The sequence below is a fragment of the Falco peregrinus genome, chromosome 6, assembly GCF_023634155.1.
Source record: "Falco peregrinus isolate bFalPer1 chromosome 6, bFalPer1.pri, whole genome shotgun sequence".
NCBI classification, from domain to species: Eukaryota; Metazoa; Chordata; class Aves; order Falconiformes; family Falconidae; genus Falco; species Falco peregrinus.
In genome coordinates, this window is record NC_073726.1 from 2,442,795 (window position 1) to 2,461,522 (window position 18,728).

At 39.0% G+C, this 18,728-nt stretch overlaps 1 protein-coding gene across 1 annotated transcript; it reads right to left on the reverse strand.

Moving 5' to 3' along the window:
• Positions 1–696: 696 nt before the first annotated feature.
• C6H12orf40 (chromosome 6 C12orf40 homolog) lies at positions 697–17,922 on the reverse strand. Its single transcript, XM_027793792.2, has 13 exons — positions 17,761–17,922; positions 16,809–16,941; positions 16,255–16,321; positions 14,259–14,459; positions 11,188–11,294; positions 8,085–8,605; positions 7,782–7,845; positions 7,012–7,072; positions 6,837–6,903; positions 5,679–5,761; positions 4,461–5,100; positions 3,440–3,477; positions 697–2,948 (listed from the first exon to the last, which is right to left on the reverse strand). Exons 1-11 carry the CDS (start codon positions 17,861–17,863, stop codon positions 4,477–4,479), a joined length of 2,031 nt encoding a protein of 676 aa, XP_027649593.2. The 5' UTR covers positions 17,864–17,922; the 3' UTR covers positions 697–2,948; positions 3,440–3,477; positions 4,461–4,476.
• Between the last annotated feature and the right edge of the window lie 806 nt (positions 17,923–18,728).

Below are 18,728 nucleotides of genomic sequence, written 5' to 3' on the forward strand. Positions count from 1 at the left end.
AGCTGCCTCCACCTGCAGCAGCTGCTGTGAGCAGGCACAGCTTCCCTGGGGTCACCTACCTGGCACGGTTTATCCCCCCACCCCCAGCCCAGGTGGCTGTTGACAGCAGCTGGCTGTGGCCCAGAGCAACCTGCTCCAGCTGGCCCTGCCTCAAGCAGGATTTGGACTGGTCCAGCTCGGAGAACGCCGCCAGCTTCAGGTGATCTGGGGTTCTCCAAAAATGTATCTGTTTGCAGGGAGCTCAGCTTCTCTGGAAAGCAAACCTCCTTAGAGGCCTCCCATTTCCTGAGAATTACCTCCAGCCAGGGAAGAGAGTAAATCTCCTGCAACATGTATTGGCTTGTCCTATGATCGGCCACAGCTCTGGGTCCTTTGGCCAGGCCAGCTGTGTGCTGAGCCTGACACTGCAGCAGTAAATTGCGGCCTTCTCTCTGCAAGCATGCACAAACAGCTAATTTGGAAATATTTTCTCTCAGCTCTATTAAATAATACAGTGGCCTTCTTGCAGCCTCCTGCCGTATCTTCACTCACTTTCCACCCCTCTGTCTTTTGTCTCAAGATTCCCCATCACCTCACACAGACCCGGTGTATCGGCATCATCTGCAGCCGCCAGCGTGCTGTGCAGGAGCTCAGTGCAAGCTGGTGTCCGTTGGCTTTCACAGCCAGTGAAAAGCTGTCTAGGTGCAGGGTGTGAATTTTCAGCAGTGTGGCTGGGCGAGAGGGCAAACACCTTGTATTCAGCTCAGTTATGAGACGTTGTTGGAGTTCAATATCACCAGCCCTGGAGAAGCAAGCTCTGAATCCGTCAGAGGTTGTCAGTGAGAAGAGGATGAAGTGTTGCAGAGAGGTCATTCTCTTTTTGTGGGAACAGATGAGGCATTGGATGTGGAGAGTTGAATACTTTTCCTAGGAAATGTCATCCTTTCTGAATCTGTTGTCTGCTAAAACCCTTAAAAAGCCAATTCACAGTTTCCACCTGAGAAATAATCACTTGTGTAAAAGACTTAAGCTTCTCATTTCCCACAATGATAATCCTTCATGAAAATGAAATAAGGATTTCTAAAAAGTTTGTGGAGGCTTTTGCTATAATAACATTCAGCAACAAACTGCCCCATTAATGAAAGAAAATTTCTCTTGGTGCTTACCCAGAAAACCTTACCTTGCAGGTTACTGTAATTAGAGCTGATTTTATAGGAAAAAAAGGTTACCAGCTGCATATTAAAACTGCTTCTCACTGAAGCTTAGGGTAACATTTTCCATGAGAGTTTTTTGGGGTTTTTTTAATGCGTATTTAGAAGCATTTGAGTGCCACTGTTAAACCAATGTACCTAGTTTTTGGTTAGTTACAGATACCCTTTTCTCCTTTTCCCCAAGAAAACTCAACTTATAATTGATGCTTACCAAACACAGTTAAAAACATAACACATTTCTGTGGCCTCCCCAGAGACTTAGCACACGGCCAGGAGGATTGTCATGGATGAAAAAGGAGCGTCTCTGCCTATGCTGTTGCCTCAGAGAAAGCTGGTGGTGCCTGACCATATATTGGGATGATGGTCATTACTGTAGGGTACAAATATTGGTGGATTAATAGCATTGGGTGCTGAAGCATCAGCTGAAGAAAGCATGATTTGAGGCTACCACTAGGAGAGAGAGTAGATTACTATTAAACCAAACTCAACTCTTCCCAAAAATCAAAAAAAATCAGGTGAAAGAAAGCACCTGAGCAGCAGGGGAGACTGGCACTGAGGTAAGGTGAAAGCATGATTCTCTTCTAATGCAATAATAGTAATGTAAACACTTTAAAATACTCCTCTAGTGGCTAAAATGAGCACACTACCTTATTTATCATCATTGCCAGCACACATACCACTACAAAGACAGTTCTCTTTCTTCTGATTGCTTTGCAATTACAGGTAAAAAATGTAAGGTAATTGGATTTTATATGCTTTCATCCAAAGGCTTTGGAACATGATTATCTGTGGTGATTGACATATCCCAAGTGGCGCATTACTGCGTTAGAGACATGTATGCAGCTCTCACAGATAGCCAGCCAGAAAATGTGTGTCTGGCACCGAGCTATGTAATTTCAGTCCTTACTGGGAAACGGTGCAGCCTAGGCTGAAATCTGGCTGGAACCAGACAAATTGTGAAAGCTTCTGTATTAGTGGCTGAAGTGGAGATAAGCTATACCCACCGAAAGGTTTGAAATTCTGAGAGATCATTTAAGAAAGAGGTATTGCTTCATTTGAACACCTCGACATATATATCCATACACTGCAACCAGCTCCCTTTTCCCAGTTCTGACCTGCGCTCTTTGTCCTGTAGGTTCATAGGAGCAGACCGCAAATACAACCTGCGCAGAGGCTTGCTCTGCAGATTGGAGTACCTGCCTGAATTTGGGTAGCTCACGTCACTGTAGAACAAAGCAAAATTTCAAAGTCCCAACAACAATGCCGCTTGCAGAGGTCAGTAGTGTAACTTCCATTGCAAGTTAATGGCAGTTTGTCTTAGGTTGGGTCACTTCAGCACCTCTCCAAGCCCAGCCACCAGAGAACTATCTGGCCACGCGGCAATTTGATATCTGCCCGTCTAATAAAAAAACCCTCCAAACTAAAGTATACTGCGCTGGAGCTTTTAGCTGTAATGTGACGCAGCATATTGCAGGAGGCTGGCAGACCAAGTGAGCTGGAGCAGTGTCGGCTGTGGGGAGGGCCGAGAAGCTGGATGTGCACCGCTGGAAAGGCTGACAGGTACGTACCAGGCACGGGGGACGGCTGGGAAAGGGCACGCCTTCGAGATCTCCTCATTCAAGCCAGCACAGGCTGCTGCTCATGGGGCACAATCTGAACGAGCTTCGTAACGCTGAGTGAAGAACTGTCCCTTACAAATTACCGGTGATGGCTGAGCTTCCAGCAAGTCATAGCTGTTATTCAGATAAATTGTAGTTCCTGCGAAGAAGATGAACATTGCAGTTTCAGATTAAAAAAAAATGACCAGAGAGGTTGCTTTGACGATAAATTGAGGCAACCTAAAAGAGAAAATCTGCTGATGTCAAGCCTTAGGAAGTGGGCAGTGAATTGGCTACATGTTACACATTTCAAAGGCCCAGCTATGCAAACCACTTCCCACATACACAATTTATATATGTAAAAGACAATGCTTTTTTCTTCCAAGTACCAAAAAGTCCAGGGAAATTTTCTGAGATGCAGTTTCTAAAATGGCATAGCCATAAACCTGAACACTGTTGAACAATATAGACCTCGTGGCTACCTAAAATGGCTCTTAGCTTCAAAAACAGAACCCAGCAGAAAACACAGCCGCTAGTTTCATGATGAGAACAGGACAAAGAATGGTAATGAGTCTCATCAGGGCTGGGTGACACACATCCCTTCATCCACAAAATCTTTTATTACAAAACGTAGAAATAAAAGAAACTGACCTGGTGGGAATAAGGGCAGTGAATCTTTTAACAGCTGTCTGCAAGGGAGAAGGCACAACATATTAACCTCATAAAAGAAAATCTCCTGCACTGTTCAAGGAATAGTCTCCAGCATAGCTTTTGCCCAAGCCCAGTTTGTAATGAGCAGGATCCCTGCACACAGCCAGCTGGCTAACACTAGCCTACACACACACATATAACAGATGTATAGTAACATAGATTGATACGTATGTATAGTAAAGCTATATTGATATTTAAGTAGAAGATGTCAGTAACAGAGTGAGTCTCCCTGCCACCTTTACTAGGAACTTTTTTAGAAGGAAAGAATATAACCTAGAAACAATATTATCAGAAACTTTTATTTGTTGTGATTTGTAGCTTCACACAAATACTGAAGAGGAAAGCATTTCAGATTTTCAGTCTGCTGGCAAAATACAGAAGCACGTAAAAGATTTGTCAGTATTAACAGCTAGAGAATGACTCAATAGATCTGCTATGGAAGAAAAATTAAACATTGGGGTTTTGTAAAAACAAATACATTTGTTCTTTTTAAATTACATTGTATTCTATGTGTGCAGATGTACATTTTCTGTTGTTGCCCATCTCTGTATTTAGTACAAACATATGGCAAAGGCTAGTATGTCTGTCAAAATGGATAAGAATCAGATAATAGTTCTGAACTAAGAGCCATATCAAATATGTTTTGAAGTGAAACAGAATCTTTCTACTACCTTCAAGAGAAGCAAAGTCAATCCCAAACTACAGAATAGTACGGATATATGCTGGGGACACTAATCTAATTCCTAAGGTATATATTTACTAGTACTAGGCTATTGTAACAGCTGGAGATCTATAGAAATATCCATAGTTAGAGACAGCAGTAGGTAGATAGATATCCATAGTTAATACTAATTTAAAGCAAAGAGCAAAAAAGTATTTTTTCCAATCAGGCTAGAAAAATTAAAATATGTCAGTTCAATGAAACACATTGAGAACAAGACAAAACTTCTGTATTTCTTACGTGCCATTCTAGTTGCTCACTGCTTATCTCTCTTCTTCATTGTATCAATATAGTTCAGCACCTCTAGAGTCCTTCCGCCACCCAAACTCAGATACTCAGCCTCAGAAGAAAACGCCGCTATTCCTGCTATGCTGTCTGTGCCCACAGGCTGCAGCGCCTCATGCACTGACATTTTGTGCCTTCCAGCAGTGCCTGTGGCACTGGGAGGAGGGACCTGCCTTGGGCTGCAGGCAAAGGGGAGGGAGTTCCCACAGCTGCACACCCGCGTGGTGCCACACTGGGTGGCAACATCCACTTTCCCTATTTCTGTCACAGAGCTCTCAGTCTGCGATGAAGCATCACACCTGGTACTGCGGGTGACTTGCTCTCTTTTAAGAGCTTGGTGTAATGGGCTGCCCTCAGAAAGGGCGGTATGGATTTTGTTTTCCTTTTCTGTGGCACATAAACTAGAGTCTTTCTCCTGAAGGGGGTTTGCTTCTTCTCTAGTCAAAATACTGCTAGGCTGGAGAGGCACTGTTCTGGGGTGACAGGTTTTGGGGGGCTCCATGCCTGCTGAGGCTGAGACTAGGCAGGCATCATCTATCTTCAAGGACTGTTCATTCAGATATTCATTCTTTTTGGCTGTGTCTTCCTCTTCAGCCTGTTTGAACAGAATTGTGTGAATGCAACTGTTTAAATGGTTCAATAACTAAGAACTAAGTTAATGAAATAAACAGAAAGGCCAGAACTGTCTGGTTTGGGTTGTTTGGGTGGGCTTTTTTCATTCTTTCTCCAAGGATGTAATCCTGGCCTTTGTTGAAGAGAGCATGGGTAAGGTGGACCTTCACTTTCACACAGAATTTATATTCTTACATTGTGGCATTTTTGTGTTCAAGAAGGACTGAAAACACAGTGTGTCAAATCCTCCTGCCTTACAGGCATGTAACGTAAAGCGGCTATACATTAAAGAAGAGTGCAGAAGCTTGCTTAGCATCTTCCCACAGTCATGTTACTATAATTTCACAACGCCTGGCATTATCTAGAGACCAGACGACATGGCTGTTAAACTACTTAGGAAAATTTACAGCTAATCATTCCTTGTCTTCCTCACACATGAAGTTGCCTTGTACAAAACAAAACCATAAATAAGATTCCAGCTACATCCACCCTTAGATGCAGTCGGGCATACAGATATCATTCAAATGAACCCCTGTGAACCCATAAAGGGGAAGTACTCACCGTGTCAGGACTAGAACTGAAACAGGTGTCTGTTGGCCTTGGAGAGTAACTGGGAGACTGGCTGCTGAGTGATGACTCCGCATCTGAAAAACAAGATGAAAAGTTACTCACCAAAAGTTCACCAACCATGCCACTCTCAAGTACAGCCTGTAGAATTAAACATTACTACTTCTGATGTAGTTTTAAGATACTGTTCAAAGAATAAAGTGTTAGTGAGGTCAATACAGTTCTTGGCAATAACTAATTCTTCTCTCAGGTCAACACAACTTAACAGAAAGTGAGCCCCAGTGCTTCTGCTGTGCTGTTAATCAGCTGTTAATCACCAGCAGCTGAGCTGCACTACTCAAAAGGAGGAAGGCCTTTGCAGAGCAAGGGCAGGCAGGGAATGCAGGAGACTCCCTGCACACATTGGCTGCCATGCAAGTTACGTGGTTTTTTTCTTGGGAGATCTTCTGCTCTGAAATGCAGCCAGCACAGCTGACCCCTACAGCTACTGGGGGAGCAAAAAGGACGTGGGATCTCGCTGCTGATTCCCCTTCACTCTGTCCACAACTGGAATGACAGCATATAGTCTAAGGAAGGAGAATAAAGAATAGTAAAGACTAGACCAATAAAATGGCACATGTCAAACATCTAATTAATATATTAATTTATACAAAACACATGTCTAAGATTCCTTCCAATCAGCAGAGGTCTGCAGGAAGAGAAAGAAAGAAAAATACTAGCATTTAACTGGCACTTTTATTGTATGGTAATGTTAGTTAACTTGAGCTATGGTGTTCAGATTAGTACTCTTGACCTCCCTCGTGTTTTTGTTTGTTTGTTTCAGCAGTTACACCTACTTCCAGATCTGGCTTTTCAGTTTAGGGAACAACTTTGGAGGAAATGGGACAATGAAAAAAAAGGTGTGTAATACTCACCAGAGACGTGTTAACCTGAATTTATCACTTCAAGGAAAAGCAAACACAAGTAGTTCTTAATTACCTGGCAATGCTAGTCATTTTTATACAGTGCTGTGTGAATCAAAAATACAAGCCCTCATCAAATGTAACATCCTAAAAAGATCAAAATACTTCTTCCTGGCTTTAAAAGTAATTGTTTCAATTTCACAGGAAAAAAAAATTATTTTTGAGTTAATAATGTATCAATGATACTAACCCTTCTCCATCTTGTGAAGATTTGAACTCACTCCAAACTTACACACTTTTTCTTGTGCTGCTGTGAACTTTTAAAAATAATGAAGCATTAGTAGTAAGGATTCAGCTGGATCACCACCTCAGATGAATGGTGCAAACAGTAGGTTTGACAAAAAAAATGTCTCCATAAAAGTTACCTCTTCAAATGCAAAGAGCTGGTTCTGTCTCCAGGCTGATTCTGCCACAAAATCATTGTCACTGAGAGATGCAAACACAGAGTTCTCTGGTAAATTATTTCCCCTCCTGTACTCCGCGCCCAACACCCACCCCCCCACCCCCCAATTAAAGTCATTACTGGTGACTTTTTTGTCTTCAGGGTTTGGGGTTTTTTAATCTTCAGTAACCATGAAATGCTTCCCACTATTGAGATCATTGAACTTATTTCTGAACATGAGATTTAACACCAAGAATCTGCTGTTCACAAAATTTTTTTCTGCTGAAATGCAAAATGTAATATGAGAGATGGCAGAAGATAGTGCTGCTTTGTAAAATGGAAGGTGTTAATGGATCTGAGTCTTTGACAAGAACATCTTTTGTAAAACATGGGGCACTCACATATGCTAACTTTAGCCCAGAGAAGAGACTAACTTCCTCTGTGGTAAGGTAAAGGAGACGGGGTCTTTTAGAAGGCAAGTCAGAGCAAAAGCTTAACTTCAGGGACTCAAAATTGTCTCATGAAACAGTTTTTCTCTGTAGTTATTATAGGCAGATGAACAATGGTATAAAGGACTTACCTGCGCATTGTTTTGTTCACATTATTCAGTACTGTTTTCACTGGGAAAACCTGGGTCCTCAGTAATACTGCTTAGAATTTTGTCTTTACGGCCTCTTAGCAGGTTTTCTCCAATTCAGCAAGGTCTCTGCAGTTATCACTAGTTATTAGATTGGTAATTTCTATGGCACTCACCTTTTTTTTCTTGAATAGTTCTGCATGTTCTTCTTTAAGTTCATCTGCTGATAAGCAAATGTATCTAAAATAAAAAAGTAAACCTTGATCATAAAACACAATAGCATAAATGCAATTTGAAAAGTAATGGGTTTTTAACTTTAAAAAATAATTTAAATAATTTGACTTAAAACTAAATTACTGTATTCTGGAGATTCATTACATGTTTTCAGTCAGGGCAGACACATCTCTGACTATAAAAGCATATGTCTTTAAAAGGAATATAAACCCCAGAATATATGTCCTTAAAATATTGACGCGCACCGTTTGCATGTTTTTCTTTCTTTTCAGAGGGTATGAAGTAGTGCTGTCCCTCAAAACAGTCCTGCATGTGGGTTTTATGAAGTCCACTGGTTTTCTTGTAGCTTGCACTTGAGGCACTGTTACTTTTAAGTAAAACCTGTTCTGGAGCTGTGAAAATGCCTTTAAGGTGTCTGTCTACAGGACTTTCTTTTGGATTGATTGCAGGATAAACTTCTCTAGTATCATAAGGATAATTTCTGTTGGCCATTTGATTTCTATCATCAGGATCAATGAAAAAAATATCAGTACTGCTTTGGTTAACAAAAGGATTAAAATGGTTTGTGGAAGGATTATTATGTATTGGTCGGCTTTCATCTTCAAACAGTGCCAGAAAGGAACAATCATTTCCATCTTGGGGAGCTTTCAGTTCTGCAGTTTCTTTCGCAACATCAAACAATGGTTCTTTTATTCCTTCACTGTTTTCCAGTTTGTTACTGGTCATTATCACTGGTTTTTTCCTGGCAGAATTCATATAGTCTAGCCTGAGGGGTATGAGGTGGAGGGTGGTTAGACAAGAAAAAAACAGTTTGCTCAGTAAATAAATAAGCAAAATGCTAACTACTAACACAACAAATAATGATAATTTGATGATAAAATTCTCGAAGACTTTACTGCTCATCACACTTGCTTTTGTCCCAAAGGTACATGACATCAACTGAATTTTTTTTCCACTTTATAGCGAGGTTGACTTAAAAGGGATTCTGTTTCATGGTGACTCCAAACATACCAAGACCTGGAGCACATCATCCTGAGTAGGAAACTGTGATTTATAAATCAGCCACAGTATGTCACTGCTGCTCCACCAGCTGACCAAAGAAGTTCACTTTGGAAAACAAAACAAAACAAAAGGAAAAAAAAAAAAGAGAGAGAGAGAGGGAGAGAAAGAAAAAGAGGAAGACAGCTTCTTCTGTTCATAAAAATAGTTTGTTCTTCAAGACTAAAGTTCTCTCCTGTACTGAAAGCTCTAATAAGCTCTGTGTACTGCTTAATCCCTGGTCTCTTTAGGAAATTACTTCCATTTTCACTCAAGGTCAGTAATCCTAATTCAGCACAGAATTTTTTTATTCAGCTGTCAGAAGGCCTGTCAGACACTTTCTTTTGCCCATACTTCCCTACCTCACCTCTGATAGTAGTGGTTTTGAAGATGCTATCATGCTAGCATCATTAGCATGAAAGCTTACTTGGCTCTTAATCTAGCATTTTCCTTGCTTTTCTTTCTAGGCTTGATCTACTGACTGACCTTTCAAAAAATGTGAGCAAAAAGTTGAGAGGCTTCTGAAACAAAAAGAAGTGCCAAAGGTGGTCATTCAAAAAACACCCTTTCTTTAAAAAAAATTGAGCAATACTATCAATAGAACTTGCAAACTGAAATGTAGTACAGACAATTTACTGGAGAAAAATTCTGTAGTTTTGCTCAGCAAATACTTGGAACTGGATAAAGATCCTAGAGAACTTAAATGAGAGTGTCCTCTACTTACAGAAACCTCCCCAAAACAATTTTAAAAGACAAAACACTAACTAGAGCTTATTTCTGGAGAAATTTGATAGATCTACATGAGGAAAGTAAAACCAGTTTGTGAAGCAATTCAGATGTTGCTTCTTCACTGCAGCTGAACATTTGGTAACGCTAAGTAAAAGTTAATAGTAGATGAGGAAATAAGACATCTAGAATTTTTAGTTAATATTTATTTATCTTGAGGTGCCACAGCTCTCAGATGTATGCACATGGATTACACCATCAGTGTGTTACAATGACATTAAACAACCATGTAAGTTTATACCCTGCTTTTCACCAACAGTGAAAGCAACTCCCTTCTCAGAACTGTCAGCTCTTGAGGTATAAGATGGCTACAATGGATGAAAACAAAACAAGGATGATACAAAGAAACAGATTTGAAGAACTGTGGGAAAGGAGATGTTAGTGAACCATGAATGGTCAGAGGACTAAGGGAGGTGCCATAAGCAGATGAGTGCAGGCCTCAGGGTCTATGTAGAAATGAAAGAGGAGATGTAGGCGAGATAAGGTTACAAAAGGCTTTAATGTAAAGATATTAATCAGAAATTCAGCAAGATATACAGCAAGGTGAATGTTATTGCCATTTTAGGTTTTGCTGGAGAAAGCCAGGCAAAGCTGGGAGAAGAGAGAAAGAGAAAGTTAAGGCACTAAGACAGGAAGCTGATGTGTTCATCTAGTTATGATGTGGTCAGTGAGCTTATCAGTCACTCGACTCCCCAGGCAAACAGTTTGTAGGTACTTCAGGAACAGCAAAATAATATATGGCCCTTTTATGGCTCTATCCAGTCAAAGCTAGAGACTGACTGACAGGTACTTTCAACCAGATGGCAGACTTACGGAATGAAAAGAGTGAAGAAAGATTAGCCTTGTAATACCACTAGATCCAAGGCAAGAGCCCCTGGAAATAAACTGAAATAAAATGTTCAGTAAAAATGTGTCTGGCCCTAACCTTCTGTGATTAAAAAGATTTTTAATCAGCACATACAAAAAGAAATATATTCTAGTCTTCTATCCCTTCTTTTAAAAACAAAGTGTGTATTCTCATAAAAGTACTTTTGAACCAATTCTAAAAAAAAAAAATAATAACAGCTGTAGTAGGATCACATATGAAACAGAAGGAAAGAAAATGCTTTGTTCCTGGAATCCCAAATGTAAACAATGTAGGTGGAGAAGCTGCTCAATTGCTACAACATCAAGGTCATCAGACACTTGCAACAGTGACTCATGAAAGCTGGGGTAGCTACCCTCCCTGGGCCTCTTAGTAAATCTGTGCTTCTCGCTCAGGGTGAATTCAGTAACACCATCATGTTCGTGATGTTGCGAAAAATAGATTATGGTTCCAAGCACCTGCCTAAAATTAAATTTTGCTTTCTTTCAGCAAATTTAAATAGCTTACTATCTTCAGTCTTTCCATATAATTTCAATTTCTGTTTATTTGAAAAGCACCAAAAATCAGTGAAAAATCAAGTAGCAATAACCTTCACATTATCTTAGCATTTTCTTAAATTTGACTGTTATTTCTCTCTTGAATGTAAAATCATTGCCTACCTATGCAATGGCTTAAACAGTTCCGGAGGCATTGTATCAGACTTCCTGAAAATGCACTGGCTTGGAGGTATTGTAATCCAAGGGTCTTGATCAGAACTATTTCCTGGCTGAGGAAACAGTAGCAGCTGTCAAACTCTGAACATACATAATAGTTATAGTGTTTAAAACTTTAAAGCTGGGTTTACAAACAATATATATGTTTCTCCACTATTTTTACTTCTTTTTATCTTCACAGTAGAAACCCAAACCTTACAGCCAAACTGAGTTCTGTACTCATACTTTTCCATATTTGCCCATCTCTGTTAATATGCAAAATGTCCTTTTAGCACCCCATCCTCCCATAGTATGAACAAGCTTGATAGACTGTAACAAGCTGAAGTTCCACTGAAGATCACATAATCATAGAAAGCTGCTGTCTAGAAGGGACCTAAAGAGATACCTAGTCCAACCTGCTCAAAGCAGAGCCAGCTTCAAGGCTAGATCGTTCAGGATTGTTCAGGACTGAGATTCCACAACCTTTTTGGAGGGCCTCATCTGGTTCTTAGCTACTTTTCTGACAATGTTTTTTTCCTATACAAACAGAATTTCCATTGTTGAAAATTGTGGCTTTTACATCTTGCCATTGCACTGCATACCTCAGGCTCTGTCCTGTCTGTAACTCTGTTTGGACTGTGGAAGACAGCAGTTAGTTTGCCCCACGCCCCCACAGCTTTCTCTTTCCCAGGCTATGAAAGCCCTCTTCGCTCAGTCTCTCCACATTCATCGTGTGCTCCAATTCCCTAAAAATTTTTGTGGCACTTCATTGGTCTTCCTACAGTTTGTTGATCTCTCTCTGCTGGGGGTCCCAAAACTGGACGCAATATTTCAGATGTGTTCTCACGTATGCTGCTCAGAGGGAAATTATCACTTGCTTTTGACCTCTGGGTATGCTTTTTCTAATACAGCCCTCTGTGTAGTTGGCATTTGCTGCTACAGGGGTGCACTGCCAACTTATAAAACTTGTCCACCAGCACCCACAGGTCCTTCTCTGCAAGATTACTGCCTACTCAATCAGCCGCCACCTGCACTGATGTATGGGGTTATTTCTCTCAAGGTGCAGGGCTTTGTATTTCCCTGTGTTAAACTCTATGTAGTTCCTGGTTGCCTTCTGCTTGTCAAGATCCCTCTGATTAGCAGCCCTGCTGCTGTAATGATCACTGCCAATATGGTGTCATACATGAACCTGTTGAGGTGCTGAGGGTACATTCTGTCCCACTGTCCAGTTCTCTAATGAAGATGGACTGGACTTATTATTAATCTTTGGGGATCCCTGCCATTACTGATCTGTTGCTAATTAGACTTTGAGCATGACAGTTAAAAGCCATTTTTTTACCCATCTTACTATCTGCTCATCTGGTTCATACCTCCCTACTTTGGCTACCAGGATTTCATTGGGAAACCTTATCAAAAGCCTTCCTAAAGTCAAGGTAAATATTATCTGCTGCTCTCTTTTATTCATAGAGCTAGTAAAAGAGAATCAAGTTCATCAGGCACAGTATGGCCTTGGTAAATCTACAACGGCTGTTCCCAGTCACCTTCTTGTTCTTCATGTACCTTGGAATTGGTCTAGCTCCATAACCATTTCAGGGACAGAGGCGAGATGATACTTCCCCAGATTTTTGCAGATGGGCATAACATTTGCGTATTTCTTGACATTCAAAAGCTTTCCTGATCACCACAGTCTTTAAAAGATGATAGACATCTGCCCTCCAGTGGTGTCATTCAACTCCCTCAATATACTTGGACGTGCCCTGTCCAGTGCCATATATTTCTTTATCTCTAGGTTACTAAGGATTCCCTGACTTGTTCCTTCAATACTATTTTGCGCCACTCTCCCCCAAACTCTCTACTGAGCTTGAAGATATGACAGTGAGCAATCTTGTCAGAAAAGCCTGAAGCAAAGTAGATTTTGAGTGCCTCAGACTTTTCCATGTCCTTTGTCGCTGGGTCTCAAGTCTATACAGCAGTGGAAAGCATTTTCCTTGGTTTCCTTTTGCTGATTACACACCTAGAAGCCCTCCTTTGTGCCCTTCTCACACTTGTGAGTTTCAGCTCTGACCATCCTAACGCCACCCCTCCAAGCTCAGGGGAAGCTTTTATATTCTTCCTGGGTTGCCCATCCCTCCTTCCACACCTCCTTTTCCTATTTGAGCTGAGTCAGGAGTTCCCGGATTTAGCCAAACTGGCCTCCAGAACATACTCGTTCTCTTGCACATTGAGGTGGACTGGCCTTGTGTTTTGAAAACATATTTCTTGGGCGCCTTTTCCCTCCAGGTCAGCTTCCTGTGGATTTGTGCTTACCTGTTCCCTGAACAACTCAACATCTCCCTTTCTGAAGCCCTGAAGTACTCCTTCCTCACCTCAAGACTTTAAAATATCATTGGTAATACATGTAGAATTTGTTTAATTATTTTCAATAAAAAATATATTTTATAAATATTATATTTGCTATTACTTTTCTAAGGATGATTCTTTTAAGAACCCAAAAGTTAACAAGAAGAAAAAAATAGTAACAGGCATCAGAAGAAATAACTTTCAATCATTTCTTAAACTGAACTTGAATTAAACAGCAGGCTTTTCTCAATCCTTTTGGGAGCATTGAGAATACTGTAAGAACTATGTTACTGAGACAGTGTATGATTACAGATTAGGTCATGGTGATCACCTGGGATCATACGATAACCAGTTAAATTAATTGTACATTTAAGAAAGCTGTATTTATAATAGTATATACATTTCAGCTTTCTTTAACCAACTTTACAAGCCAGAAACAAAAGAAAGCCAGCGGTATGTGACTCACTCTTTCTGCAGATATCAGCGATACTGAAAGCTCAATGAACAAAAGCTCAAGTTAAGTGTATTTCATAACAGTGAAAGAAATATATTTGTATATATGCAATATTCATTGCCAGCAGCATACAAGAAACGTTAATCATTCACAATTACCTTCGCCATTACATTAACTCTACATCCCAAATAAATGAAAGTTAATTTAAAATAATTCTGTGGAAATGACTAAATATTAACCAAACCTGGTTTTGCAGCTTCTCTTCATAGGTCTGTTCCCAAGTGTTGCCCATTAAGTTTGTGTTGAAATTTTCTTCTGAGAGTTGTGTACAGTTAGAGGACCAAAAATCAGTAAAGGGCAATGGAGAGGCACTAAAAGCTCCTGTTATGTTGTCTTCATGTTTCATACTAGAGTCAGCATACATTAATTCTGTTACCTGTGATAACTAGACAAAACATAGCAAAGAGGTATTTTACTTATCTAAAACTGTTTTGATGTAAGCATAAAGTTCAAAGTAATCAAACCTTTTCATATCTTTTACATCTCTGCGCATATACCATACGCAAGAGAAAATTTTCATGGATTCTGATAAAGTATTTTCATTAAAAACATAAGGTAATAAGGGCTTATTTCAGGGAAACACATAAGTACCTACTGAAGTTGAAGCATACATACAAATGTTATCCTGAGGACTGATGGTTATAAATATATTTTTAGCTTTAGATGTGTAGGTAAAGCTGACTTGGTTCTTAAGTGGTAAAATGAAAAATATTTCACTCCATTCTATTGTAAAGAGAACTCTAGCATGTTGTGATACCAACAATGGTACCGCAAGTAGATCAGAACATGAGAAATGTGAAGGCAAAACTCATGAAATATCACTGTATCCACAGCTACATGGAAGTAATGCCTGTAATCCAGTTTATCCAGTGAAAGCAGCACAAACTACTAATGGACTGAAAAAGCCTTGTATATTAATTGCACAAAATCTTTGTACCACCAAACTGTGAGTTTCCAGAAAGCTGAAAATTATTAATTTTATAGCCTTTCTTTCTGTTTAATAAAGTGGATGTATTTTAATTTCTTAAATTGGATATACTTCAATTTATGAAGACTTAAAAACAGCCCTTTGCAACACACAGGCCTTAGACTTCCTTTTTTGATTGATACATTAAATTAGCTAGCTTTCTGTGTGTGCACCCTGCATTATGATGTGTTTTGATGAACTGATGTAAATCTATCCATACAAATGGAGGTTGAGGAGAAACTTAGGTATCATTCTGATTCGTTATTTCTGACCACACTAAATCTGAAATATGTTCTCTCTGTCTTTGAGAAACAGATGAAAAATAGTCATAAGGGAAGGCTGACTTAATGTGATATCCAGAAAAGTAGTGGTAGCTCATGGCAATCTTGGCTGAAACACATTAGCCAGCTGAAATTTTCACCTGTACAAAATAAGTCTTCCTGACTCAAAAGAAAGGAACTTCTAACACTAGAAAAACATCTGTCTTTCTCACTCTAGGAAAACATGCTTTGGCATTATGAATGGACCAAGAACATGCAGAATAATACCATGTAAGCATCTTCCACAAGCATCTTTTCTTCAGTCCTATCTGATATGAGCAGCAGGAGTCAGTGGAGCTATATTATCAAGCAAGTCTAATTAACCTAAACTAAGTGTCTTCTAACACATTGACTTTTTTGTTGTCTAGTCAGGTTTTTTACGCAACAGTGGAGGCGGGGGGGGCGGGGGGGGGGGGGGAAGCCCAAATTCCATCTAAAGAATGTTTTCGACTGTAACCTCAATGAGTGTTTGAACTTCCCAACTGTATCTACTTAAAGTTCTCTTAAGTTCCTCTTACAGACTCACTTCTGTCTATGCGTCTCACATTTCATCATTTCACATTTCTGCATATTGTTTTTAATTTACCCGCTGTTGGCCTCAGTCTCTTTCCCATAATCTCTGTCCTTTCTGACTAGCTTACAGCACAGATATTCTTAAATATTTTTGAAAATTCCTAAGACAAGGTGAGCTTTTCAGGATTTATGTTAGAAATAGCAGGAACAAATATAAAATATGACTGGCAAATAATATATCAATATAGCCTTAAAGAGGAAGTCTTCATATCTTTCAGTATCCATGAAATTTTGTCACTTTTTGAAAAAAAACACTTAAAAATACAGTCATTGCTGCACATTTTTAGCTTTACAACACTGATAACAATAATCCTACTTACATTATGCTGATATTTTACTTTCTCTGAGAGATGCTGCCTTCTGCTGTCCAATACTTGCTTTTGTAACCTTACAAAATGAATAAAAACAGCCTATGAAGTACAAGATATAAGATCTGTAAGATTAAAAACATTCTGAATATTAATTTCAAAATAATTTAAGAGTATTTTTCCACACATCCTAAAAAGGCCTGATTCTTTCTAGCAGTTAGAAGCAGCCAGCATGTGAGTCAGTCACTTTAGGTTGTCTGATGTTGGATGGGAAAACAGTGTTAAGTGGAAAATGCTGTTTGAATAGCCTGCTCTGTAAGATAAACTTAGTGTATGTACCTGACATGAGCAAAGAAAAAATATTTTTAAAAAAATTTCTCAGCTTCTTGTACAGCTTTTTATTTAGCATTTACTCTCTCATAGTAAGAGTATCACTGGAATGCCAGGACTGACTGTAAAATTTCTTTGTCTTAGAATGATCTGTGTTCACTTAATACCCCAAATATAAGACCATCATGAAACACCTCTTCATTATAGCTTAACTACTGCCTATTTTATGTAAGTACCTGTTCTGGATGTCATCTAAGTTTGACATATGTTGTGTACGTAGTGGTGACATTGGAAGCTCTATGTTGTGCCTCCTAACAGGTATTTTCACATCTTTAGCGATATCAACGTGGACTGGCTTTCTCATGTTCTCTGCAATGAAAATATTTAAAATGTCAGCGCTGGGCTTGGAGAAAGTTTGGAGCTTCCTGAATTTTCATTAGAGTCGAAAACCTGTTTGTTTAGGTTTCTTAATCCATTTAAAGCCATATTTTTTGCTTTCTTTGTTACTAGCAATGCAAGAGCTCTTGTTCTAAATGGCATTGTAGTATAACATTATTTACAGTCTGCTACTGTGTGTAGACAGGCTCTGTTGCCCTCCTCAGTCACCTTCTAATCTTCCTGAGCATTGGACAACAAATTCTCTACAATCTGGATTACGAATATGTCACAGAGGATAAGATTCATAGAATCATAGAACCTTTTAGGTTGGAAAAGACTTTAAAGATCATCAAGTCCAATCACATCCTTAAGCACCACATCTACACGTAAAGAGTTAAGATTCAGGTTGTAGGGGTTTTTTAGGAGTTTAATAATGGATTTTAAGAAAGATACTCTGTGTAGAACTGACAGGCTATTCCAAATGCTCCCCAAAAGTTATGAAAATGGAAAAGGGGAAAAGAAATGGATATAGGGTAAAATTAATGAACGGAATGAGGAAGGTGCATAAGTGTACAAGGCTTTAAAGGTGAAGTAGGCAGTTGCCAAAGTTATTTGAGTCCTCTAACAGCCTGACTTTATTCAACCATAATTTTTGTATATACATACAATCTTTTATTTTAAAAATAAAACAAGACTTATTTGAGCTTTAAATTATAAGTGGAAGAACAAGAGCTAAAATAATAGCAGTAATAGTTAAGGATAACTGATCCTGTTAACTGTGAAGTAAGAACACTGTTACACTAAACTCACCAGTGTTGTCCTTTTTGTTTGATATCTGATTAACAACATATAGATTGAGGAGATCTAAACTGACTGCTGAACTTTTAGGAGATGATACTCCCAGAAGCTTCATCTTTGATTTAAGTTTCCTCTTTTCAAAGAATTCCTAGATTTTTTCAAAGAGAGAATAAGTTTTTGACAGAAGCTTCAACAACACATTAGAAGCATATGCAATTCTCCTGAAATTAGCATGAAAGACTTAGTAAACAATTCCTAAGAATGAAAGCACACAATTAAATCTCTCTGAATTCTCACACCCTGTCTACTGTTATTCAGTTTATTTTTATTGCCTTGAAATAGACCGCAAGTATAATTTGGTTATATCCAAAGTAAATCACTGTTCTATTGATGCCAAAAACTCAAAAAACTTAGTCTTTAAACACTCATGCCTCAAACTTTGTGTATGATCATTAAAAATATTTCTTTACAATAAAAGACATACTGAAATGCTGCAAGGAAAAAGTCTTAAAAAATTTTTACACTTGGGCTTTTTAGGCAGCTTATAAGTTAGTAGGCAAATAAATCAGCAAGATTTCACACACAGAGCCATCTTTAACGACACAAAGAGATTATTGTTCTCCAAATTTGTCTTTCTCAACATAGAAAATAGTCTTGTGACAAAAAAAAAAAAAAAAAGTAAGGAAGAAAAATCTCTAAGAAAGGCTTTTTGTTGCAAGGAGTAAAAAGAGCTATGACCGACACTTTGAATATATCAGGCAGATAATTCTGGAAAATTTAGGAAACAAAAATCTCCACTTTATAGGAGACTATTCCTAATCATCCTAAAATCATTAGCATCAAGCACAGCAGATGAATAAATAAACCCCGTAAGATTTCTTTATTTTAACCACAAGAAGGATATTGAAAACTGAAAGCTATGCCAAAACACAAAATAGCATTGGCTTTTCTTCTGAAACATCAATTCCTCTCATGATTGC